General features: G+C 37.6%; 1 protein-coding gene across 6 annotated transcripts in view; it reads right to left on the reverse strand.

Moving 5' to 3' along the window:
- Positions 1–27084, reverse strand: part of PTPRM (protein tyrosine phosphatase receptor type M) — a 442321-nt gene that overhangs the window by 315537 nt on the left and 99700 nt on the right. For all 6 annotated transcript variants that reach the window (XM_059467174.1, XM_059467165.1, XM_059467156.1 and 3 more), the window contains exon 2: positions 26734–26856. In XM_059467174.1, coding sequence (XP_059323157.1) covers positions 26734–26856 — 123 coding nt within the window. The remainder of the gene's footprint in view (positions 1–26733; positions 26857–27084) is intronic.

Here is a 27084-nt window from a genome sequence, read left to right on the forward strand (position 1 = left end):
TCACACACACACTGAAGACCTGAGTGCATCCACGGACAAGAGGGTAGAAACTGGGTTTAGTAAGAACACAGGACAGATTGCAGTAATCAAGCACCAGGCAGAGTCTCAGCAGCATACTGAGCTGTCAGATAGGTACACAAGATGAGACTCACTTATCCTTTTATCCTTCTATTTCTCTCATGCTTGCTCCTTCCCAATCTAACCTGACTCCTGCCTTTGGTCCCCACATTAACAGCTGCACATGCAGTGAGAGCAGCACACAAAATGGCAAGCTGTGTTTTCCAAAGAGCCACCTACCCTATCAATTTGCATTTTATTATAACTTGGCATTCAAAGCATGGGCCAGTTGTTCTGTCACAGAAGATAAGTATCTGTAAAACTAACCAGCACATGCTAACAATTACTGCTGCCGCCCAGAAAGTCTCCCTTCTTTTCTAAGCACATTCTCTTTGCTGCACCACCAATAACGTTAGTCATTATTTTTGTAAACCATTCAACCATGCAATTCAGCATTTAAGAAACAATACTCAGGAGATAAGCAGGAATCAGCTTTAACATGTTTCAGGGGAGCTCCTGGGGTAAACCAGTTATTTTTCAGATAAAAGCTTTGAAGAATTAAACATAGAAAGGCTGGGGGAGAGGGGATCATAGCTTGATCCATGTAACTCTTATCTGAAAAGGATCATCTTCAAGAACAGGGTTAAGTGCTATTGGTACTCTTTTCCCTGCCCAGTGACAGGCTGAAAGGTTTGTTAAACACAGAGGTTAATGTAAAAAGCTTCTGAAGGCCTGAAGACAGTGAGCTTTACAACTTTTATAGAGATACAGTTTTCTGTCAGCTTTAGGTTGCTAGGTTAACGTTTGGCCAACTATCACACTTATGGTATACTCTTCCAATTCTGTACCATCGAAGCAATAAGTTACCTCTCATTTGAAAGCTAACTGTCATTGTACTTTCCTCACAAAGTGTTTTCTGGAAACCTGATTACTAATTTCTTAACTACTGATAAAAGCAAATTGTCACCATAATACTATCAGGTGTGTAAACTGCTAGTAAGTTGTTGCAACAATTAGTATTTGCAGTAATATACTACATAGAAATCTAGACCTGCATCTTCTGAATTTCTCTCAAATTTCTGACAGTTTTTCACTGATCTGTAAGGCAGAAAACACATACTACTGTATTGCCTATGGCACTAAATCCCACAGTAACAGGGAGCCTTCTGCAATCCTGCTGGACAGATCAGTAATTTCAGAAGCATATTAGCCTCAAGGGCTTTTCTGTTTCTGAAGTAATTTACTCCTGGTTTCATGACTGTGAATATAGATAACTCACAAGAAATATTCCTTATCTATTCAAAAGAGTAGGTTAGCATTGCATTGTCATCTACAGTAGATCTGTGGAGTTTTGTTTTTATTCTACCCTCCTCTTTTGAATCAAAGCATCCATCTTTTCTCATCTGTTCAATACACTCATCTCCCTTAGCATGGGCCATGTGTCGCCTCAGTTCTTTTACTTCCACATAAAAAACCTTGCTCAGAAATTAGAAGCTCGCCAGTATAATTACAATCAGACTGGCTTCCCTAAAACATACTTTTATGCTCTGTTTTTCTAAATTGAATCATTCATTGAGACTCCAAACCACAAGCAGTGGGTTTTCTTCCCCAGTTAAACTACAAATTACTTCAGATTAGTATTCACAGCATTTTTCTTCCACAGAAACACTTCAGAGACCTTAGACAAGACTTGCTCAGTAAAATTTTAAGCACATCAGGGCCTGTGTTTCACTGATGAGCAACAGGACAGCTCAGGACCTTTACTTTGAGCTCATGTCCCAAAGGAAATCATTGTTATACCAGCACACAGGCACCACATGGCAACTACAGGACAGTTTAAGCCATAATGGATCAGGTACTGCACTTCCTGCAGGGAAAGTTATACACTTTAGTCAACCTATACTGTATCAATATGAAAGCTTTAAAGCTGATGGAATAGCATATCCAGCTAGGGCTATTAATTCCACCTTAAATAAATCACAAACCAAACAACCCCCCCCCCCATCTCATGAATTCAGTCTGCTTTTAAAATGAAATTTAACACTAGTTTACACCAAGATTTATGCCTGTCTGTGTGTGCATTTATCAGCTTGGAATATTGCCTTAGTTGACTTTGTACAGGAATTAGAGACTCATTATACCTCCATTTCTCAGTTTCTTTTGGTTTTTATTTTTAAATGCACTTATACCTTTGCCACAAAAGCAGCTGACAGCATTTTCTACAAATTGGTATACAAAGCAATATTTCACTTAGGTTTTCTCCTCTTAGGGATCTTGTTACACTTAGCAATGACAAAGAGAAGAACGACATATCTTAGGAATTCAGATTTTCTTTTCCTTCCTGATTTTCAAAGTCTAAAGCAAACAAAAAATACAGATGTATTTGTTTTCCAAGGTATAAGTTATGTGAAAGAGTTTCACTACATGACAAATTAAAAAAAATATTTAAAGCATAAAGATTGCCTTCCTTAAAGAATACATTAAACTATTCATTCAACATAACATCAGTTCTAAAATAAAATAATTTTTGCAAAAAACACCTTCTTGGCAGGAAGGAAAAAAAATCCATTGTCAGCTATTTTATTCTTGACATGCTAACCACTACAGTACAGTCTATCTTTAAAGGCTCTTATCTAGGAGAGATTACGTCACAAACTACATCACAAAGAATGAATACTGTGCAGATTGCCAATTTATCTGTGTTTATTCACACAATCATTTCCTTCACTGTGGCAACCGGCAGACTTCCCAAAGCCGTGTGCACACTGATAAAATGGGAATTTCACTTCTCATTCTTTTAAGGAGACTTTTTCCAAGCCCCAGATGGAATTGGTTTCAAGTGTTGTATTACTATGGGTATTTTCTATGTCCTAGTTAGTCTTTACTTTTATCCACCTTAAATATAGAAGAAAACATCTCTAAATAATTTAACTGCTGTATATAATAGTTTACATATTTACCAAATGAACTTCATGTTGGGCTTTTTGCCTGTGCAGTCCCATGGAGGATACTGTTTAATGTACTTATTTTCAAGTTCCAGTCTGCTAGAGATGCATTAAAGATATTAATTTGGGCCTGATTCATCACCAAAAAAAGCCTTCCAGTTTCCATGACTCACAATCCCAGGAACTGAGATTGTCATTCAAGAGAACAACAGAATCAAGGTGGGTTTTTTTCAAAAAGGGAAAGCATAAGACTCTAATTAACACAAGGGCTTAACGATGTGCTTAAGTACCATTCAGGAAAACACTTAGATACTTAATTTGTCTTCAATAGGATTAAAAATTCAGAAGTTACATGCATAATATTTCTGCAGGATGCCTTCTGGAGTTCTGAGATCCTGCTATTGCAGGAACCTGACATTTCAGAGCTTTATTAAAAATTGCTAATTGAAATGTCATTTGTATTAAAGCACAGTATTTTCAAGAATTAAATTTTATACTGAAGGTGGCTGGTGGTCTTCAAGAAAATTAAAGGCTTTGTAGCAGCGCTCAAGCAAAAAAAAGTTTGGACAACACTGACTTAAACTCCTGACTATTTTTTTTAGCCCAGAATTTAATCCAGAAGATAACATTCAGGCACATGAGTGATTTTAAAGGGAAAAGAGGGATAAGTAAGTGTTTTCACTACTGTGAAAGCGGAATTTGTGTTTAAGGTACTTTAAATAAGCTGCAGAATAAGGAACAATCAAACAGAAGCCAACCTAAAAGATAAAAAAAATGTCTGCACTTTTCTTGTCTGTTGACTTTGTCTTACATTTAAAAGATCCCAGGCCAAAACTTACAGGACAGTAAGAATCCTCTGGATTTAAATGGACATCAGTCAAAATATAGGAAACTGAAATTAAAGTTTTTCTATCACCCTACTCTTTTCTGCAGTCCTTTTGGCCTGGCATCCTCATGACCATTCTGCTTCTCTGTGCTGCCCATGGAGCCATTTCACTCCCCACTGAAGCTTTCAGGGTTGTCTCCCATAAAGGCTGAGGGTGCAGTTTGCAGCCACTGCTCCATCCCCTCCCTGTGGTGGCTGCCCCTGCCAAGCTGTGCCTGGCTGCTGGGAGACAATCCCCATTTCAGCTGTTTTTTTCCCAGTATGAGGAGCACAGAGCAGCCCAGTGCCAGAGGAATCCATCCCACTGTGCCACTCCTGCAGCAGGGAGATGAAGGCTGACCATGGCACAGCCAGGTAGGTGCTACCACATGAACATCTCAATGCCCCTGCCTGTCACCCATTATTCGCTTGTTCTACATCAACAACTTCTTATTTCTGGCCCCCAGCATGAAGAACAAGTTGCTGTGTACAAGCAGGAATCCCTAAGCTGAGCCTTGTATCAAGGTAACCATGAAAACAAGCAGCGTAGGCAATAGTTCAGGTGCATTGCAAACCACTCACCAAGTGATGTTTCTGCATTTAAAACATTTAATGAAAAAAATCAGCTTCCAAACTGACATATTTACTGTGTCTGACTGTAGTTAAAATCTCCATTCCATTAAACTTCCAGTCCTTGTCTGCAAACATGAACCCTTAGAAATTATTTTGTGAAGTACTACAGACCTTTTATTATCATTATGTTCAATGCCTGTTTAGTATAACCAAATAAGCTATACTTCAACAGCATTTTATGGGACAAAAATTCTATTATAAAACATAACCATAATGGAACAGATGACATAAAAATATTAAAGGAAAATGAAAATTTTACAGCGAATAACTGCTAGACTCAATTATCTTTTACAGTAAAAGGAATACTTTGTTTCATTCAAACTAAAACTTTGTGTCAAAAATAGAAATGCAAAACTTAGTGACATAATTTCATGTTTAGGCAAGTAACTCAGCTTTACTTGAGACACTGTAGCATTTATTTTCTCTCACCTTACTTGTTCTGTTTTTATTCTGCCTATAATTATTCAATCTAATGTTATTTTGGTTTGATGTACTGAACTAAACTCACAGTTCATTCTCCTGGAGTTTGTGCTGTGATCCTTAGAAGCCTGGCTACCTTAATTGTGTCAACATTTTCAAGTGTTTTATTGGTGAAGTTTTAACTAAATGTACCAAATGTTAAAGACTTATGGGTAATCAGCCCAGAAATAATTTGCCAAGGATTTGCCATATCAGTGGCAGAAGTGAATATATTCAAACTAAAACCTTCACTTCTAAACAGGTATTTTTTTAATCAGCTATGATTACAAGCAATACCTCCAACTCTAATACTTAGTCAAGACAAAAATAATACAGCCTCCATTTTTCAGTGCCATCTGTGTGTGTTAGACAGTACTTTGTACACAGAAGCATAGAGACTCCAAGCTATATATTTAAACCAAAATGGAGATCAAATTGAAAAAAAATCAGAACAAAATAAGAATGAAAAAATAATACATTTAAAAATCTATGGCAGATATGGTACTGTAAATACATTTAAAGTTACTTTACTTATAAGTTGACTTGTTTTGAAACCAAAGCCTACACTTCCAGCTTCCGTAAGAGTCCTAAGTCCCTCCTTCAGAAAAGGTGGAAAATAAACCATAAACAAAAACCACCCCTTTGAAAACACCCACTCTGAACCACACTGAAAAGCCCAGATCTTGAGGCAAGATGGATTGTTTGCTAAGTCTGCTGTGTTAAGCTGAATACTGAGATCGTCCACTTGCTCACTCTGTCTTTATTCCCCTTGTCATATTCTTCTATTCCTTCTTATCCACACAGGAGCAAAGTGGAGAATGGTCTACTGGAAAGTGAATGCACACTTAGCTGGCAGATGTCAGCATCTATTGCACAGGTTGCACAATTAGGAATCTGTAAACTCAAGAGACTGATGTTTAAAAACACTTAAAGCATATGAATAAAGATTCTTGTAAAGATATTCCTTGAAGTCTGGAGATATTTTGAACACATTCTGAAATGCCTGCTGACACACAGAAGTTGCTACAGGGAGCACCACAAACAGATATGTACTGAATGCTATTTATGCACACAATGAATTACCTGGAATGCCCAGGAAGCTGAGCACCACTGTATGCATTGTGCTTCAAGTTCACACTAATTTTTTTAACTAAAGAAGTCTGTTGAAAATTAATCCTCTTTTTACTCACTTACATAATCCTCTTGAGATACAAAGGGATTTTTTCACCATTTGAAATGTACTTATTTTAAAAAGAAAAAAAAATTACAGTTAGGCAGCAATATTTCCCATTTCCTAACACTCAAACTTGATTTTTTTTTGTTGAGATTGTAACTCAACAGATATTGCAGTATGATGAACCATTAATAGATAAATGCATCTAGGCTATTCCTACTCTTTGCTCATCATATTTGATAAGGCCTGTCATGAGACAGCAGGCAAGACTCACTAAGCTTTAACAGAATGTAAGTTAATTTCCTGAAAGAATAATTTAAGGGAGATTTTTTATTAAACCCTAATTACTTCTACTTCATTATCACTTCAGTGGGTGGATTGGTTGATATCATTATTGTAATGGAGGTCAGTGAGAATTAATCAGCCCAGTCTTACAAATATACTGCTTCCTCTCATCTTTTTATACGTCTGTCACCTTTTCATGTGTTTCAGTAATAAAATTCAGAGAGATCACACCAAGAAAGTGAAAAAGCAGTGACTGAAAAGGGTCAATGGTAGATAAGCTCTGACTGCCTTCTTAAAATAAAAACTTCATCCAGAACTTTCTAGAGTTGTATGGTCTGGCAATATTGCTAACATAATTTAATGTTCAACCTCCTTTAGGAAATAAGACTGTGTTAAGAGTGCCCTGGTTTTGTCAGAAGTCAGGGGCAAAATTTCTGTAGTATATCCTGTCAATGGATACTTCAGAAGTGACTTACAGCTTACCAAGTCTAGCTCAAGCAAGTAGACAGATATAATCTTGAACTTTCCTTTTTTCTAGAATGCTATTTTTTCCCCAGCTGAATATTTTCAAACAAGATCAATTTAAATTATTATAATTTATAAGCCTGTTTCACTGATTTTGAAATCTTTTCACTTGGTTAAAAAATTTCTGCCTTGATATCCTCTGAGTAAACTTTTCATCAACAATAGTCCATAATAACTACTGTTATCCAATCCTTCAGAATAAAGTGCAGAGGAGGAAACAAAGCACTAGGAAAATAAAATTCTACAAAAAACCCTAGAGTTGAAAACTAGAGTTGCTGAAAGAAATGTTTTTAATAAAAGACGAGATTCCTATGAGAGGGTAAGTTGGTTTGGGTTTGGTTTTTGTTTTATTTATTGTAACTAATTCCTTGTGTTATTATTTCAACAACTACTGGCATTTATTTCACACCTACAAAAATAATCTAATATTCTGCCTGTTTATCTAATTCCTTCTTTAAATTTCTGAAGTTTCTTGTCCTGTCGCATTCTACATGGCTTTTTTTCTCCATCATTCCCTCTTGTTTCCTCCTGATCATCTCCCTGCATACCTTCCTTCTGAACAAACATTCAACAACCCAACCTCCTTTCATTATTCAGCATCATCAGTTTGGAGGGGCATTCAAATACATTAACAGGCTAAAGAAGCTAGTTGTTGAACCTTGCTGTTTCCTCTGCCTTGAGTCCTGAGTCTTTAATTTCTATTAATGGGGGATACAGCTATTGTAATTTCTAAAAATATAGGTGCATCATGTACATAAGCATTTGTACTGTCTGGTTTATCCCAGGTGCCGGGGCATTGCTACATGGTAGATGAAGCCTTTGAATCTCATAAGAAGTAAAATTCTACAAACAGCAGCATATTCCTGATCTAAACACACAATCAAGGTCTTAAAAGCACAGGAGGCATTCACATTCTTACATCCCTCAGTTACCTATCTACCCATTAGATGTCCTAAATTATTGTGTGAAAAGCATTCTTTAGATGTACTGATTTTAATTCTGCATTGAACAACCAAAATAGTATTTTGTACCTTTAAAGTCTCAAAAGATTTTCTAGCACATGGAAAAACAGTGACTGAGCCAAAATATCAGCATTTCAGATATTTTCTATAGCATTCTTTTCGTTTTGTGGCATCTAAAAAGATCTTTTTTTTTTTAAAGAGTGAAACAGCAGTTCAGTCCATTAAAAAAAAAAACACAACAAACTGAAAACACTGAAGAGTTTCAGAGAAAAAAATGTCGCTTAAGGGTTCTCATATAAATCATTGCTAGGAAATGACTTTTTAATCAAGAATGAGGAGGAAAGTAGAAAGTATTTTATTCCCTGTAAGAACATAACACATGCCTAAATACTTAGAAACATTGTTTATACTTCAAGAGAGACCTTACATCCAGAAATAACTAAAATTCTCTAATATCTAGCTTATATCCATGGGGAGACTTAAACTCTTATTTCCCTGTAGCTTGCCTTTACTTAGAAATTTGCAGCATAAGACAAAGTCATTCTGATTTTTATGATTTTTTTAATCTGTCTAAGCTAGAATAGCAAGTGTAGATTTTCATTTTAGTTTGGGAATAAGAAGAATTGGATACTTAGCACTGTAATTACTTAACAATGACTCTGATACTTCAGTAGCACAGGTAAGGAGCATTGTTGGGTTGGATGTGCCATGAAAGCTCAGCTAATAACAGAGCAATATAAACATTCACTATTTTTAAAATACTTGGCATTTTAACAGAAAATTCAGTGGAAATAATTTTGAACAGTGTACTTAAAGCTCTATACTTACATAATTTTCCTTATCCTTCTGCTTTGTTTTTCCACAGATTTTCACATAAACATGCTTTAGTTCTCAAAACTGTTAAATTGATCCGAGGTAAGAAAGGATTCCCAAATCATACCAATCATCCCAAAGATGCTGAAAAGCACAACTAGTGCCCAAGTACATCTTCATGGTGACTTGGTTCCCAAAATGAAAGCCTTGGAAATGCCAAAGAAAATCTCTATCTCTTCAAAAGCAACCTTCAAAACAAATCTGCATTGCCTCATAATACTTAAAAATTGAAAAAAAATATACTTTGTACTGTTGGAAAGTAATATCAGAATACTATTGTTTATAAATTACTGCACAGTAAAATTAATCAGGAGAGAAACTTTCACACTTGACCATTCATAAAGTGTTCTGCCTCTGAGCAGAGGCTGAAGAGGAGTAGCTGAGGCTTTCTGAAACAAAATTTCCTGAAGAATAGAAAGGACTTTTACCAGCCTTGCACTAATATTGAGAGAAACTCTACCTGGAAGTTTACTGGAGTGAAAGACAACAACACATTCTAAGCAACATCAACATCTGTCATCTTATGCAGTAATACATTTACTGCATCTGGTGCATTTTCTTGTAATCACTCAGTGCTGAGTGCAAACATCCATTATAAAAAGTTTGTACTTTACCAGTGCCTCCCTCAGTAAGGTTTTTTTATATTTCAATGAGCAGATTTAAGTCAGGATTGGTGTTCTGGAATGGAAAGCAATATAGGCATCTTGTTAGGAATCATAAACTATCTAAAGTGCTTCCCATTTTCATTTCACATTCTGCCACTCTTTAATTATCTCAAGTGAGTCACTTAACCTGCATAGGTCAATTAGATTGTCTGTAAATTATGCAGGACACCACACAGCCTCCTGGTTGTTATGAGGTGTTACTCGTTTCTGGAAATAAACATTTGACATTTTTGGATAAATAACAGTGTAAATTTTATTACTGCCAGCTAATGAGAAATTAGCTTATGAGGACCATGCTATGCGCTGTTTGCAGTTATCTTGCATGATAAATGTTTCTCCCAAATAGCCATCAATGTCACTTTTCTCAATCCTTGCCCTGTTTTTCCTGTTTACAAGCTTCTACATCACTATGCAAGAAGACAGGCAAGAAACAAGGAGAGCACCTGTCAGTTCACTCAGAACTGCAACAGAAATGCGGACACTGCATCCACAAACGTGACATACGGAGTTCATTTTGTTCTGAGAAGTAAAACAAACAGCAGTTTTTTAGTCATGGTTCCCAAGTCCTTCATTAATTTTCTTGCTTCCTGAAAAGCAGAAACAAATTCCCTAAGTAGTACTGAGTCCAAATACGTAGCTGACAATGTATTGTTATTTATTTGACAGATATGTTGAAAGCTCATTGAAGCTGTTCTATGTGTTTTACTATTTCATTATTACTACCAGAAGCAGCACAGAAAGACGGTTTACTACAAAGTAATAAGCAATATTTGGCATTAGCAGCCATAAAAGATACCAAGGTCATCAACTTTCACAAGGGCATCCATTTTTGATTGGTTGACTTGTAGGAAACAGCCTGTTTCTAATACCTTCTTATGGGCTTTTTTCCCCCCTTGTTTTAATGGAAACAGGAATAAACTATTTTTCAGTTTTGCTAAGCAAAAAAAAAAAAAAATAAAATCTTGCTGACAGAAGAACGAAAAGGTCTTTTCTCAGGAGACATCTCTTAAATGCATAACCTTCAATAACCTTTAGCTTCTCCAGGTAAAAAATTTTATTGAAGTCAAAGGCAACTGTTTTTCTAAATGGGCAAAAAAACATCTGAACTATTATGGATACCCAATCTCTTCCACATCAGGCAGACATGTAGAAGCTACCATGAAGCATTTCAAGGCCTACCTCTGTAGCCAAAATTGCTCTTTGAGCCCTACAGAGCCATCCTGAAAGTGATTCACACATTTATACTGTGCCTTCCTGTTTTTGTCCTATGAGGTTGCAAAATAAACCAAATTAAGGACTCAAATGATGCTTTCTCTGTTGTTGGTGTCCTGGCTCAGGGCAAATTTGGGAGAGAACCCCCAAAGGAGTTCCTCTAGAAAAGCAGATTCAATTGGTCCTGCCCCCCAACCAGTTCAGGAAAAATACCTCCTTGGAGAAAAGTGGAAAAAACTGTCTATTACACAATAAAACCTAAACAATATTAAACAATAAAACCTCTTACTGCTCCAAAAAGAGATGACAAACTCAGAGTCCCCTCCCCGGGTTGCAGTTCAGCTCACTCAGTCTCTTATGTGTCACTCTGGTGCTGGAAATGCCGCGGCCCAGGCCCGGCCCTGTGGGCCACAGGTGCAAGCTGCTGCTGCTCAGTCCAGAGCAGGTTTAAACAGGTCCAAGAAAAAGGAAAAAAACCACAGTCCAGGGAACTTCTCTGCCTCAGCTAGCTAAAACTGACTAAGCCAAAGGACAGCTCTGTCCTGCTGTCTGTCCATCTGCAGACAACACAGTCAGGAGCAGGAATGCAGAGGAGCGAGTGCAGTGTCTGAAAACAAACTGCACGCTTCTTCTTCCCCCCTTCACTCTCTGGAACAAGTCTTAAAGGTGCAAAACTTATTATCCAGCATAAACAGAACAGACAATTGAGGATAAAAGCATCATAGAGCCAACCCAGGACAACTGGGTTGGTTTTTTTTTTTTTTACCGCTGGAGATGTGTGATATGGTGGTGTTGGATCCCCAAAGGCACTCGCAGGCGCTCCTGTTCCACCCTGTACCTTACCACCTTACCACCCCTTATCCTTGTTTCAGCATCATTCCCTACCCCACAGTGCTGCAGGTGTGCCTGCCTGAGGCTCTCTGGCCTTTAGCTCCTGGCCCAGCCCTCTGGTTGGACCTGGGACTTCCCCTTGGATTCCACTAGCACAGCATTATTCCTGCTCCTGCTGGTTGCATTCAGATGCTGTGGAACTGTGCCCCATCAGTGAGGGCACAGCCAGGGCCAGCCCGTACTGCTCCCTAACAGACATAGGAAGGTGTTGTTTAAGGTTGTATGTGGGGAACTACTGCCTGAAAACTAGGCTTCATCTTAGCTAATCCACAGGAAATAATTATAATGCCTGTATTTCCTCTCCAGTTGTACAAACCTTAGTAAAAAACTGAAATCCTAAGCAACACTGATATTTAACAAATCCTGTCTGTTATGTGAGATAGCACTTACTGAAAGAAAGAGCTATTGCTTCAGGTCTTCTGCAAAAGCACTTAGAGCAAAGCTAAAAATTTCTATCACATTTTAATGTTTGCAGTGTCATGGATAGAAGCATTTCATTAATTTCAGTAAGTAAACTTATGCAAGAAATCTATCCCTACCCTGATAATGCTGATCCTTTATCTAAGTTAGGGGAAAAAAAATTACAGCGCTCACAGATCTTATGCTAATGACAGACCAAGAAAGCTGACAGGGATGAACTGATAGGGTCTACCACCAACACAAAGTAAAAGCAGTATGACCTACCTATCACATTTCTTTCAAAGGATGATCTTAAAGTACATGAAAATAGGAGGTGAATGCTTAGCATAACCGTGAAAGGCTTCTAAAAGCAGGAGTTATTCCACTCCATTTCAAAATGAAGAAAGGTAGATTCATTTGACATAAACCAGAAAGCCTCATTTCAACTTTATATTCCTTTAGTATAAAAAGAAAATACCAGAAAACACCCAAAAGAACTTCTCAGAGTTTCAGTATGCATTAGACTTGAATGAATGTTAACATACACACTCTTCCAAATTCTTATTGGATATTTCATGTTTGAAATATCCCCTGCCTTCTAAATTCTGTTCCAGCAGCCACCAGTTTTGCTGACCACACAGCACGATTTACAGACTTGCCCACTCAGACCACAACATGATCTTTGTCTGCCTCCAGTACAGATTCTTCTGATTCCCATCACAAGACTAGACAACATTTAACTGGATGGTGTCTTGAACTAGACTTCAAGAATGACTGCTGACAGACAGTACCTACCACAAGACCAGAAAAATATGTACATATTTCTGTATTTTCTAAGCATCCTTCTCTAGATGTATATTGTATCGGCTCTTTCTCCCCAGATGATTTTACCCAATATGTGTACTCCCTTGACTTCCTTCTGACTAATTTCCTACATTTAAAAACAGTTTTTTCAGTTTCCTGCATCCTTAAACAACAAAGTGGTGCTTTACACTATGATGTAGCTAATGAAAAAAAGACTAGAACTCCAAGAAGAACATACCTTCCAGCACTAAGACTGAGCAACACTTCGGTTCCTCTCTTGACTATTGAGAAATAGTGGAAAATACAGAGGGGAACTGCAGGAACCTCAACTGCGGCAATACCAGGCTGGATCTGATGTCAGCCTATTCCAGCAGCTGGCATCTTGCCTGGGCCCAAAACAAAAAAACCCTGGGGGAGATAGTGGTTACTAACCCTAAAGCAGGGTGTTCTGACACCATCTAGAAGCCATGTTAGTCTTCTCCTGTCCTCCAGAAGTCAAAAAAAAAAAAAAAAAGTTTTATAGAGGCAGAAAAGCTAACACTCCCAGCCATATGGACCACACAACTTTACTACCTTGAATTCTTCCCTTTAGCTGTATGTGTGGTACCATTTAATAACCGTCCTACAGTTAGTACACCAGTATCATTATGCAATTGTTAGTATGAAAGTAGTTAGTTTATTGTTTCAAAGGCCGGGTTTGGTTTACAGGAGTTTGAGACCAAGGGGGTGTTAGGGCTTTTTGGTTGGGTTGGGTTTTTCTTAAAGAAGCCTAGTATTCCACTCTCACTGAGCAGAAATAATACATATGTTTGAAAAGTGCTTCTGTTTGAAAACACAGAATATTTAGATACACAGTGTCTTTCATTATAAAGAAACAAAAAACAAATGAACAAAAAAAAAAAAATCATTCCCCCAAAAGAACTTAAACAAAATCAGAAACACATTCTCATTTGAGACGCAAAGTAAAAATACAAACTACATGGAATTGCAAAGTAAAACTATATTTCTGTAACATAAAAGAGTTTTAACTATAACCCCCCAAATTAAGGTAACAAAACTATACAGCAGAAGCTACTCTACCTTTGTTTGCTGGCATCTTACCCCAAAAGTTCCATACCTCCTTGGTGATTTCTCCTGGGTATCACCTCACAGCACTGATTCCTTCTTCCTCACAGCACAGCCAAGAAACTCCAGCTCCCTTCTCACCTACCTAAGCCCACTCTTTTATAGCACTCATGCTTATTGGACACAGCTGTGGCCTGTTAAGGGCAGGCCTGTTGCTAATCTTTGGTGATTAGCACAGCTGCAATTCCTCAGGGGTGAGATTGCCTTCTGTACTATCACTATTCTCTTACATTCTATTCCTTCACATTTGTTGTTCCTGAAAAAGGATGTGAAGACAGAGCAATGAGCAGTAAGAGAGCAGGAGAGGAAAGAATGAGACAGAAAAATTATTTTATCATGTACTCTGCATAAAAGTTCATCATTATTTAGAATTACGAACTTATACTCCCAAAGTACAGTGCAGCACAATTTAGTTGTGAGCATTTGGATATATCTAGCCTAGCATAAGAAAATAAGATTCAGGTGAAGCCTGTGGCACTAATGGACATGATTAACTGGAATTCTGCTTAAGGCCACATTGGACACAATGTTGGTTTCTTTAGTCGTTACTAACAATTAATATCTTGTCTAGATTTTAAGGACGCTGTCCTCATGGCTTCCATAAGAAAGTGTGGTATTATTACAATAAAACATTTCTATTAAAAAGAAGTAAAATTGACTTAGAAATTCCATTTCCAGTGATGACATACATCTCTTGTAAAAGACTATAAGAATATTCAAGGCAAAATACTTTTTGACGCCATAACAAAGAATGTACTGAACAAAGGAAAAGAGTAACTAAATTTTTAATTACCATGCTATAATTAACGTGTCATGTACTACCAACTATAGAACTGCAGACAAAGAATATCAAATGAGGGCAAAACTTGGTGCTACCTGCTATTTGCACTTAATTAGCAACCAAAAAATGGCAGAAAACTTTTATCAGTTTCTAAAGACACGCTTTTTCACAGTTTCATCTTTACATGGAAGGGACAGGTGGTATGAAGTTTCACATTAGGTACTGAAGTATTGAGGAATGCCTTGGAAAAAAGCAGGCTAATTCCACTTATCTTGAATATAAGTAATGCACCTGTGCATGCAGAAGCCAAGTGAAACCGAATCTCTTCATGTGTTAGTTTCAAAGTAAAGGCAAGCACCTTGCTCAGAATATCCTGTGGCTCAGCAGATGTATTGAAAATCAACATGGTTATATCCAGTTGCTAGTCAGCCCTTCTGGAGTTGAAACACACACAGCCATAAATATTAATGTGTGTGCTTTTCTAGATCTATCTTCAAGTGTTCCATCAAATTTTCTTCAAATGAGGAAGAACATAAAGGAGCACATTTTAATAGGCAAAGCAAAGCAAAGCTCAGGGAACTATTAGGTAAAAAGATATCCCAGAATCCTTTAGGGAATTTAGCAGTCTGTGCTTCCCTAGACTCTGCATCACTGATATGTTTAAATGCAGTACACCAACAAAGCTTTTGCTAGGAAATGAATCCGTGAAAAATAACTATGCTTAGAAAAAGCACCGAGAGTTAGAGGTGGCAAAGAGAGAAATTTGGCACACAATAAACAAACATGACAGCTGATGCAAAATGTAAAGTCTGTGTCTGGCTAGAGGATTCGGCACAATTTAGAGAGGCACTCTGAAGACTTTCTGAACACAGAAATCTCATGCACACACTGAGATTAAAACAGAAGGATGAGAGAATAAAGTTCTTGTAAATAAATATATTCTTCCAGGAAGGGAGAATGGCACATGAACTGTACAGAACAGAACAAGGAAAGAATCCTGAAGTAACAAAACTCCAGAATCTCAAAGTAATAAAACTGAGTAAGTGTTTTGGCTCACTTGACAACCCTAGTACAAAAATTAGAGCTTCTGTTAGCTTCAGCCTTAGAACAATATTGGAAGATTCTTAAAAGGCAAAATAAATTTGCTTTTCACACCATCAATAAAGCAGACTACCTATTAAGACACAAAATAGTGGCCTCAGGTTACATGTTTTCAGATGCTTTTCTTTTCAACATGAAGAAGATTCACCAGTGAAAGACATTAGGCAAGCTGAGATTATACCAAAGGATTTTCTATATTCTTTATGCTATATCACATAGCATAGGCTTTATTTGACAAATACAAAAGATAAATAGCAGCATCACCGCATTACAAATTTTTATTTCCATATTACAGGTGGCAAAGCAGTGTTAGTAGCTTTAATAGAGATCTCAGAGGAGCTCTTCTAAGGAACTTTAAAGGCAAATTCATTAATTGGAAACAAACCCACAAAACTTTTTATTTCTGTCAGGATAATTTCACATGTGCTTTGCTAAATATCTTTCAGTATCTCATAACAATTGTAGATTTCAGATTCCAGGAGTAAAACATTTTTATGGCAATTTCTTTATGACCCATTTGCTATTGAGTTAGAACATCACTGCAGTTTAGCAAAGCTGACCTCCACCATATCTCTAAGGGAGAATAACTTGGTAGAAAGGGATGCATTTAGTCTGAGCCATAATACTATAGAGAATGTCAGCTCAGAGTTGGAGACATTTTCAATACATTCAGGCTTGAAGAGGAGATAAGAATGATGAAACTGCAGGGGAGACTGGACCAAGTTAATTAACATAGATGTGTACCTTTAGAGAAATACTGATATCCTGCTGGTCCTGTGTAGTGGCGAAGACTACACCTAATATAAATCTGGTTTTTACATGTAGAAATACTATTAATTGACTTTATCTATCCAAGGTGCACATTCTAATGGCTTTTGTTTTTTATTTTTTTTTATTTAACTTTGCTTCTTTACAGACTAGCACAGAAGTTAAAATTACCTGTTTAAATGCTTTATTTTAACTTAAACATATAACTGGATGTAGACACACTAAAACATAGATAATTTAAATTCAAGAGGCACTACAATATATCCTGGCAAAATATAGCTTTTCGTTGCTGTACCTAAAATAATAATTAAATTCTTACTCATTATACAATTGTTATTACTGCTATACTAAAAAGCAGTGAAAAAAATCTGCCATGCACACATAAAGCTGCTTCCATTTTGCCAGCCAAGTAGGTAAAATGCCTGAATTGAAATTGCTTCCAAACAACTTTCTGCCTTCACAAATGTGCCTCACACTAAAATTAAACATGGCAAGACCACCATAGCACACGTAACACCTAAATGTGATTGCTGAAAGATGTAACACATCTTTTTATACATGGTATATCCATTTATTCCACTGTAAAACTAGAAGCCATGGGCTGCCTTAAATTTTGCATAGCACATTGTACTCTTATGAAGGGAACCTGATGCTGTTGCTGATCAAGTCTAATCCAGAGTATGACAATTTCCTTGTTTCTGACACATAATCGTTTCTATAGCTGCTACACAATGAGATTCCAAAACATGGGTAACATCTTCACCTTGTCCTGCCTGATGCTTTTTAGACTAATCAGTTCCCAGAGGCACTAGCTCTAGAGCAGGTACACAATATCCAGCTGATCTCCCCAGAACAGGACCCTCATCAATTATCATCCTGTATCTTCCAAAGGTGTTTCATTTAATGTGCAGCTGCTTAATAAGGAAACCTCATAAGGAAAAGCCAAGAAAAGCATCAAGTTTTATATCCCATCCCTCAGGTCCCCTACTAGCTCCTACAGAAGCACCCTTCCTTATCTGGGATACAGACAAGCCCAGAATCCTCCTCTGAAAGCCTGTCCTCTCTTTTAGTTTCTTCTTGGGACACCACCTGTAAGAAATCATGACACCACCCTTTTAATCAGCCCTTTCCTAAGGTGTGAGAACCACTGTGTATGTGCTGCCACTCAAACAGTAATTGCCTCTGATTCCTACTAACTAAAAACTGCTAAAATACTTTACACATAAAAGACTGGACCAGGGACCTGCCTCTCTTCACTTTCTATTTTCCTCCCAGAGCCTTCTGAAATGCCTGACAAAGGTAAATTTCTCTTCTACAGATTCATTTCTACAACAGCCCACATGCAGAAAGAGGGCTATTGACCAACTTAGGTTCTCATCATTTCCTTGCACCTTTAAGCTATGAATGTAAAAAAGCTTCAGAAAGAAGCATCTCTGAACTCCTTTGAGCAGTGGTCTTATCACACAGGCCTGGCATAAAAGAAATTTGCCCCTAGCAAATTTCTATTCCCTTCCTTTCTTTTGTAGCTCTCAATATATAAGTAAGGGAATACATTAAGGATCATCCCATTGTTACTGTGTCTTTGATCTATTTCTTGTGTAACTGCAGGAGAGAGCCATGCTGGGAAGAACAACACCTGAGCTGCACATGCATCAGGCACTGGGAGAGCCCCCCTGCAGGACACTGGGACTCACACGGTGCTCCAGCAGAAACCAGAATGACACAAGAGTTGACTGTGACATCTAGAACAGGAAAAACCTGTAAGAGTATGGGGGAATCAGGAAATCAAATTTGGCAGAAGGATGTTCCTCCCCTCTAAGTCATGGGGAAAAGCGAAATGGTAAAAATTTAAACAGACATGTTTGAACTTAATGCAAAATCTCAGTACATAGATCTACTGGTGAGAAAAGTACATCTGTGGCTTCCATGTTCTAACACGAATACATGTGTATTGAGAAGAGTTTTTAAAATCTGTTACACATGAGAAGCACAGAACTGTGATCAATTGCTTGCAATTATCACAAATATTTGATGTTATTAGCTGCTGCAACATTATGACTTGGATAATTACCTGCACCTGCTTTCTCATTAAATGACTGTGTACATCATTACATTTTCAATGAGGTCCAGACAGCTTTTTTTTTTCTTTTTGCTACTGAAAAGCAGTTGATTGGAAATGTGACTTCAAGATAGAAAAAACATTATGTCAGGTGGTGAGGGAAATAAGTATATTGCTTTAACACTGAGAAAAAAAGTACTGAGCTCTTTAATTCAGTTCATGAAGTTCATGTAATTGCTTCTTCCCTGGCTCTTGCATTCTGCAAATGACTATAAAGGATTAAGACTTTGTCTGAAATTCTAGGAAATCAAATAGCTTCAGATAGCAGAAGACTTACATATAAAATAAAAACCAATCCATACATTCTGCACTAACCAATCTCTGCTGCCACATTTCCCACATGACAAACACCCACATGAATTTCCTCAACTTGGGAGCAGAAGTGTAGACATCTGGGAGCACTTGAAGCCACATGCAGCATTTAACAACCTCTGCCTCAATCAGTGACCTTTTGGCCCGTCCTATTAGTCACAACCAGACCTGATAACAACACACTATCAGTCTCAATGCTTGCCAACAAATTAAGTGCTGCCAAAGGGTACGAAAAATCTCCCATAAATCTAATTGAAACACGAAATTCCTCTTACATTTCTGAAAAAAAAACCTTAAAAAATATTCCCTAAAAATTTGTAACTGTAATTTACTGTCCTAAAGAGGAATCATGGAGTCTCCAGCTCACTGGCATTTTCACTATGCCTATGATCTTGTCATATAGAAGAACTGTTTTAAAAGATAAACTACTAACTCAGATAACAACTGACTTAGGCCCTGAAACGGAGGCAGTCACGTTCCACACTTTAAAGCCTGCAGATGCAAAGAAAGGTTTTGATCCACTCTTTATTAGTTTCTAAAGGGCAGGATGGATGAGAAGAAATCTAATGGGATAAGCATGAGACTGAAAGAAAAGCCCTGAAGACTGCAAGAAATTAAGAGGCTTTTTTTCCAGTAGATTAATTACTAAACAAGAAAAAGCTTATTTAGGACTATTCTGATTATTCTGCTTTCTCTTGATCTTGCAATGCAGTGAGTACAGCTCCTACAGGAGCATCTTCAGACTTGTCGTTTATTCATGGGCTTTTTACTGACCACAGCTTTGCTCAAACTGGTAAAGTATCTTCATTCCTCAACAGAAGAAAACAGCCAGGCAAACAAGAACAAAAATTGTACTGGTACTTTATCCAAGTCTGCTAAAACTGGAGCAGAAACTGCAGTGGTTTCAGCAAGACACCATGGCAGAGTGCAGTAACATGCCCTCAGCACATAGTCCCTAGGGAGCCCTAGACTGAAGCATGTGCTATTTGGTTTATATTAGCACAGCCTCAAACTACCGAGATTAAAGTGTCCTGAGGTTCATCTGCATGTCTTGGGCATATCCCCAGGAAAGAGAATTCTCCATGGTTCTTTTTTGAACCAAGAACCCTTACCAGAAGTAACCTCATTCTTCTTTTCCAGACAATATTCCATTTCAAAAATGCCAGTTCACCCCACCCCAAGGTACTCTAAAAAAGTATGTTTTCACAGGCTTTACAACATGAGCACTTAGTCTCTCTCCTGTTGGGATTCTCTTACTTTAACTTCCTCTCTCCTGCTGGAATACTCCTACTTCATCTGAATGAACTCATCATGAGGAGTCCAGGAAGGAAAAACAAACACACAAACAAAACCCCAGTTATTCAGAGTACTTCTATTTCAAATTTAGCAGGGAAATCTAAAACTAGATTCTGATGCACTTAACCAGCAGGATAGTGTCTGGCACTATGGGTGGAAGACAGGGAGGGAGACTGGGTTTCTGATGTGTAACAAAAAAGAACTTTCTTATCTCAAAAGTTTTTACTGTCAAGAAATCTATTTCAAACCCAGCTCCAGTGTGTAGCTTATTACGTTAGCTGCTTCTCAGCATATATGATAGCAGATGTTAGATATAACCTCAGCAGGAAACATGTAATCACAGCAAGGTAAATTAATTAGGTTTGAGGGCTTGCTCAGCACTCTGTGGCACTACATGGTGCTACTCAGAATTACCCTCAGCAGTCAACTTTATCTTCCAGGTTGCTTTGAGAATACTCTGGTTTAACAAGAAGTGACTTCCCAGATCTTTCATGTAGTTTCTGTCTTCTACAAAAGAGGAGAGTTCCTCAAACATTAAAAATGCTATAATTTATTATATCATCCTATTTCAGTCAAACATCTTGAACAAATCTTTATCAGCTACTGGTGCTTTTAATATAGTGTCTCCCACTTACTTCCGTGACTTGGAGTATGTTCTGCAATTTTGCACTCAAATATGAGATGGCTGACAGAATGCATAACAAAACAAGAAAAGTGCTGTCCTGAAGTTACAGATATGAACACTACAGAAAGCATGTTACTTCAAATGAAAATGTGCAAATCAGTCATCTACGTTAGGCATTATTACTTCATAAATCATACTGTTCATATTCAAAATCATTTGCTCTAAAATGTGCAAACTAATAGCCATATATGAAAATATATACAACACAGGGTGAAGTATAACACTAGCACTAATTTTATGAAAGCTTAGGCATGCAGGCAAAATACACTTTAATAATTTGTCTACTTCACCTACTAAGCAACCTAGGAACATTGTCCATCAGTGATTCAGAAAGAGGGATTTTGATGCTGATTAATATACTTCCCCTTGCAAGAATGATAGATGCTCAATATTTGAAACCCAGAATTTGTGCCAGGTGCTGAAATCTGTAAGTCAGGTCAGAAGTTACAAAAATGATCCATACAAAAAGCAATACCTCAGACATGGCTGGTGGCATCTTTCCTGTTGTTGAGCAGACCTGTTAAGCACACCACTCAGTAAGTCTTTAGGTGAGTTTTTAAAGAAGCCAACCCCTCCAGTGCTGGCACGGTAGCCATGGCAGCACAGAGCTGCCCTGGCTCCCTGCTCAGGTGGTTTGCTCTGTGTGACCTCCACGTTGCTCTGTATTAGCAGCAACTGGTGTTAACTTGCACAGTTAATTGGAAGCTGGAGCTGCTTGCCAAAAGGCATGTCCTTAATGGATGCAGCTATTACCTGGGTGTGCAATGAAATAACATGCTGCTGTTCCAGGTCTAGAAAATTCTATGAAAAAATTTAACTTTAACACAGTGAGCAAGCTGCAACTCCCACACCTTGATAATACTTTATATTATGCCTAGATAGCATTCAAATGAATTAAAAATGCAGTTATTTAAAGTAATATGGAGGAAATGGGACTGAGTAAGAAATGTATTTCATTTTTTTCAATGTGAATGCAAACAGAACTATCCCTGCTAATATACAACAAGAATGCAATGCAGTGCTAAAATGTGCTTAATGATAAAGTACAATATCAAAGAACGATAATTTTACATGATAAAACATTGCAGTTGGCTTGAACTCACGCTTGCAGACTGATCACTTTATCTGTCTTTTAAAATGGATCACAACTCTTCTATGCACAATTAAACAACAATGTACATTTTTCACACAACTACTTCACATTCCATAATAATAAATACTCCTCTGAATCACTGCCTTGTTTATAGAATATCTGCTAGCTCTGCATGTCTGGTTACTAGGTATCAAAAGGCCATTTTAAACAATAATATAGGCATTATAAGCATTTTCTGCAGACACTGAATAGGCATTAAGCAACAGTACATATTCAGAATACAAATAAGCATAGTAGGCCATTCAAAATATCACATATAGTCATGAAAATCATATGTTATCACCTCAAATAGCACAAGCAGAATTCTCATCCTGGCTTTGACCAGCACTGTATTAAACACAGAAAGCTTCATTACAGGAAGCATCTTTTCAACACAGTGAATGGCAGCCTCTGAAGATTTGGTTTATATTTAGGTTTGAACTGTTTTAAAATTAATTAAAAGCTGATGCCAGTGACTTGTTGCAAATGCAGTGACATCCCCTCAGAGATATCAAACCAACCACTGCATCAAATAAAAATGATACTACTGTCCTTTAGAAATCAGCTGGAACTGGGACACACCATAGAAAGATTCTACACAACTGAACACAGTGCTTCATAAAAAAATACATGGACACAAAACAGAAACTATATCCAGTAAATGACAAATCACAGAAGACTCCTGACAGTATTTCTATTCCTCACAGTAAAACTCTAATAGCATCACTGTCAATGATGACTTACTGTAGCAGTATCTGAACTAACAACGTACTCAAGCATCACAAAAAAACCCCCAAACCACCTCTTTCCATGGGACACAGTCCTTCAGGAACATTCTGCTCCAGGGACCCCACAGGTCCTGTGATAAAATTTGCCCCTGTGTGGGCTCCTCTGCATGGGCTGCAGCTTCATTCAGGAAATCCCCACCTTTTCTTGGTGTGGGTCACGCACAGGCTGCAGGTGCATCTCTGCTCCACTGCAGACCCCCGTGGGCTGCAGGGGCACAGCTGCCTCACCATGGGCTGCAGGGGAATCTCAGCTCCACTGCCTGGAGCACCTCCTCCTTCGGCACTTCAGGGTGTCTGCAGGGCTGTTTCTCTCACATACTCTCACTTCTCCCTCTGACAGCTGCTGCCCAGTGGCTTCCACCCTTTCCTAAGCATTCTATCCCAGAGGTGCACCAGGAGCTCAGCTGTGCCCAGTGGTAGGTCCAGTAGCTGTGCCCACATGTGTCCAACATGGGGCATTCCCTGACCTCTTCTCACAGAGGCCACTCCTGCAGCTCACAACTTGCCAAGAGAGTAATCTACTGTTTGGGCATATTCTTCTGAAGACATTTTTATTGGGCTACAACTAGAGGGCTCACAGTTAGCTGTAATTGTAAATCTGTATTACATAAACACATTAATATCAAACTGCTGAAACTGTTCCATAGGATAATGTGAGATGGCATTAATAATGACTAAGTGTTTCTGTAATTACAGCTGTGAACACTATTTTAAGCACACATTCTTGGAACAGAAAGACAAGGAGAAGACAGACTGAGAAATGGGAAGAGCTGCTCTTCCAAACAGCATTTACTCTGTCTGATTCACAGGACACTTAAAACAAAAGAGCAGTGGATTAACAACATGCATTTAATTCATTCAAATATATACAGAAATTCATACATCTCCTTACTTTTTTGGTCACAATTTCAGATTAATACTGACTCATTAAAAGCCACGCTCATATTTGTCAAAGAAATGAGAACACTAGCACCCTACTAACTGTAGCAGTATCTTCTTTTCTGTGCTACTGCAACAATCCAGGAGAGGTTGAAGCCCACTGTAAGAAACACTCTTGGGATTTTTTCATTATTACCTTTGATACAGTTTAGTAGTTTTCATCTAAAACAAGATCTCAAATATTCAAAAACATGTAAACTGTGTGTACATTAAAGTGTGCACACATATGCATAAATATTAGACGACATTTCTCTGTCCCACTGAAATAACATATCAAGCCAAAGTATTTATCTATCTGAAGTGCAGCTATGCTCTCAGCACTCTCATGTGGATTAAAAGAAATCAAACCCCGTAACTTGTGTGCTTCCCCCTGACTGCCACGAAATTATAAAAAAATTATATATCGACATCAGCTCACTCACTGGAGTATGCTGCCTGAAATTAGGAATGTTATGTGCATTAATTTTTTCTTCTGACAAGGGAGTACAGAACTGAGAGTTCTTGTTTCAGTCTAGTATTACAACATTGTTGCATAAAGCATTTTGCTTTCAAGCCAAGAATTCCTCACAAACCATTAATTTAAGATGCTCTATTCATTATCATCTGAAGTTATTTCTTCCTAAATATGTAGCTCAGAAACTGCTGACAAACTACTTGAAATCATTTTTTAAGTGTATCACATAACCCTCTGGCTAAGGCTAACTGAAAACTAATTAAAATCATTAAGATGATGATTTGAACAAGAACAAGAAGAAACTGTCTAGATGAAATTATGAGGAAAAATTAGATACCACTTGACTAAATCGTGCCGTTAGACACAGCGCTTTTCATTTGCAATAAAATGAGCATTTCTTTCCCTCTCAAAGGGGTTTTTGACCTTTTAAGGCACCAATATCCTCAACCCTCCTCAGACTAACTCGTTCATCTTCTGACCCAATGCTCCAAAAGAATATTTCTCTTCCTGTATGGACAGAAATAAAACTCCCTAAACTGTAAACAGAATTTGTTACCAAATTATAGATTTTTATTAGATCATCAGAACATTATTTCAGACTTCTGATAAAAAAGAAAGAAGACAAATAAGAAACAAGTTGTATGACATCTGATAAATAAAATGACAAATATCATTTTCCTTCTATAAACATGCCAGTCCCTAGTCTAGAATCCTGCTACTGAGAAAAAAACCCAAAAAAATCTTCAAGCCTGTGGTCATCAGAGAATAGAACACAGATTCAAATCTCTTTTATCTTCCAAGAAGACTGAACATCACGTGCCAGCAATTGCTTTCACAAATCCAAGTGAGGAGAGTAATGAATGAAATTTGGAATAGGAAGAGAATTCCAGTGGTGTGACTGAAAAAAAGAATGCATATCTTGTACCACGAGCCAAGACGGCTGATAAACTATGTCTGTTGTCTCCAACTTGAGCAACAGTATCAAGCACTAATGAAATAGTTCAGAAAATGTTTAGCAGTATATGCCAAGACCACTGGGTGAAAGCCAGTTTAAAAAGGAATTTGAAAGAACATCCTTTATCTAGGTTGATGAACTCAATCTAGCATGATGATCCAAATGCCAGAACTTAGATAAACTGAACATCTATCTTGAATTTGGGAGTCCTGCATTTGCCAGAGGATACAAAGTGTAAAAGGTACTTCAGCCATGAACCTTAGATAAGATGTCATCCACAACTCAGGGTGACACTGGAAAATCTAGAGTGAAGAACACTGAAAGCCTTTTTTTTACAAGTGAATGATATCTAAGGCTGATTGTGCATATCATACATCAGCACATTTATTGCTACACTAAGGATGAGGGCCTATGTTCAGGTTTTGTTTATACTGTCACTTCTGAAGATTCACTTGTCTATTTCCTAACTCCCTTACTCAAAAATGAGGGAGGAACACTTTCTTGAGAACAACAACTTTGGAAAAGATTTTATATAAACACATTTATATAAAATAATTACATTATGGGTCCTTTAAAGACCTCATTGAAAAGGATGTGAAATACTGGGACATTCACTCTGCAATGCTTTTAAGTGTTATGGATATATTTATACTGAGTTATGAGACTAATTCAGAAGAAATTCCCCAATGCTACAACCAGTGATTTTATCTAGTGGTCTTTTGGTTTTGCAAAAAGGTGAAAATAGCCACTTGAGGCTCAGTCTACAAAAGCCAAAGCAGATGCTGAGCTGGGCTGCAGGCAATCATATCCCGTGAAATGGAGATCAGTATATGGGGGGAAGTCTTAACATGCCTAGCTAAAAACTACAGAAAAGAACACCTGGTTAATTTTAGGCTAGTGAACAGTTTAAAACCAGTGGGCAAGTTTTATATATTTCTGTGGGTGAAGTACTAAGGCAATGACTCTTATTACTAGAGTGAGTTTGTAGTTCAGCAGAATGCACAGGTGGCTGCTACAGAACAAGGTCCAACTCCATGCAGTGCAAAAAATACATTAAATAAGAGTATCACAACTATCTTTTAAAATCAGTGAGCATAATATTGAGATCTTTGTTTTGGGATACCTTTGCTTTTTCACTCACCTCTTCTTCTCTCTCGATCTTTTTATAAGATATTTTGATTATTATATCTTTCAATGAAAATACCTAAGTCGGTCTTCCTTTTCTCTCTTACTAAATCCTGTCTGCATGTTTCTAGTACTACTTGAGATTCATTTTCATGTCACCCTTCTGTTTTCTTTTGGCCTTCCCCAACAACACCAAGTTTCTATTTCTTCTTTCAAACCTTTATACTCCCCACACAACAAAGCCAAACCTTTGACTTGCAAAATATCCCTCACAGAAATCACCTGGAAAATCTGAGTATTCCACTTAACCAGACTCAGACTAAGCAGCATTTTAAGAACAGCACTGCTAATAAACACTGGACAAACACATAATTGAAGAGAAAAAAAGCAAAATAGAGACGAACCCGATGGCATCCCTTGACCCGAGGACGGCTTCACCGGCGCATTCACCTGATCCCAGTTGAGATCATCATCATCCGACTGGCTGTAGCCACAGGAACTCAGAGGCTCATCAAAAGTGCAGCACCCTGTTAAAGAAACACAAAGGTAAAAATTAAGGCAGGCAGGTAACAGATTATGAATCTCCAATTAACAACTGCAACTTCACTCAATGCAGGCTGTGTCATTTTTAAAGATCTTTTAATATAAATTATTTCTATTTACTAATCGTCACTTTCTGAGAGGGCATAAAATTTCTTCTCATGAAAACAAAATGCTAAGGGTAAAAAAGAGCAAATTTAGAAATGCAGACAAAT

The sequence above is a fragment of the Ammospiza nelsoni genome, chromosome 1 (genome assembly GCF_027579445.1).
Source record: "Ammospiza nelsoni isolate bAmmNel1 chromosome 1, bAmmNel1.pri, whole genome shotgun sequence".
NCBI classification, from domain to species: domain Eukaryota; kingdom Metazoa; phylum Chordata; class Aves; order Passeriformes; family Passerellidae; genus Ammospiza; species Ammospiza nelsoni.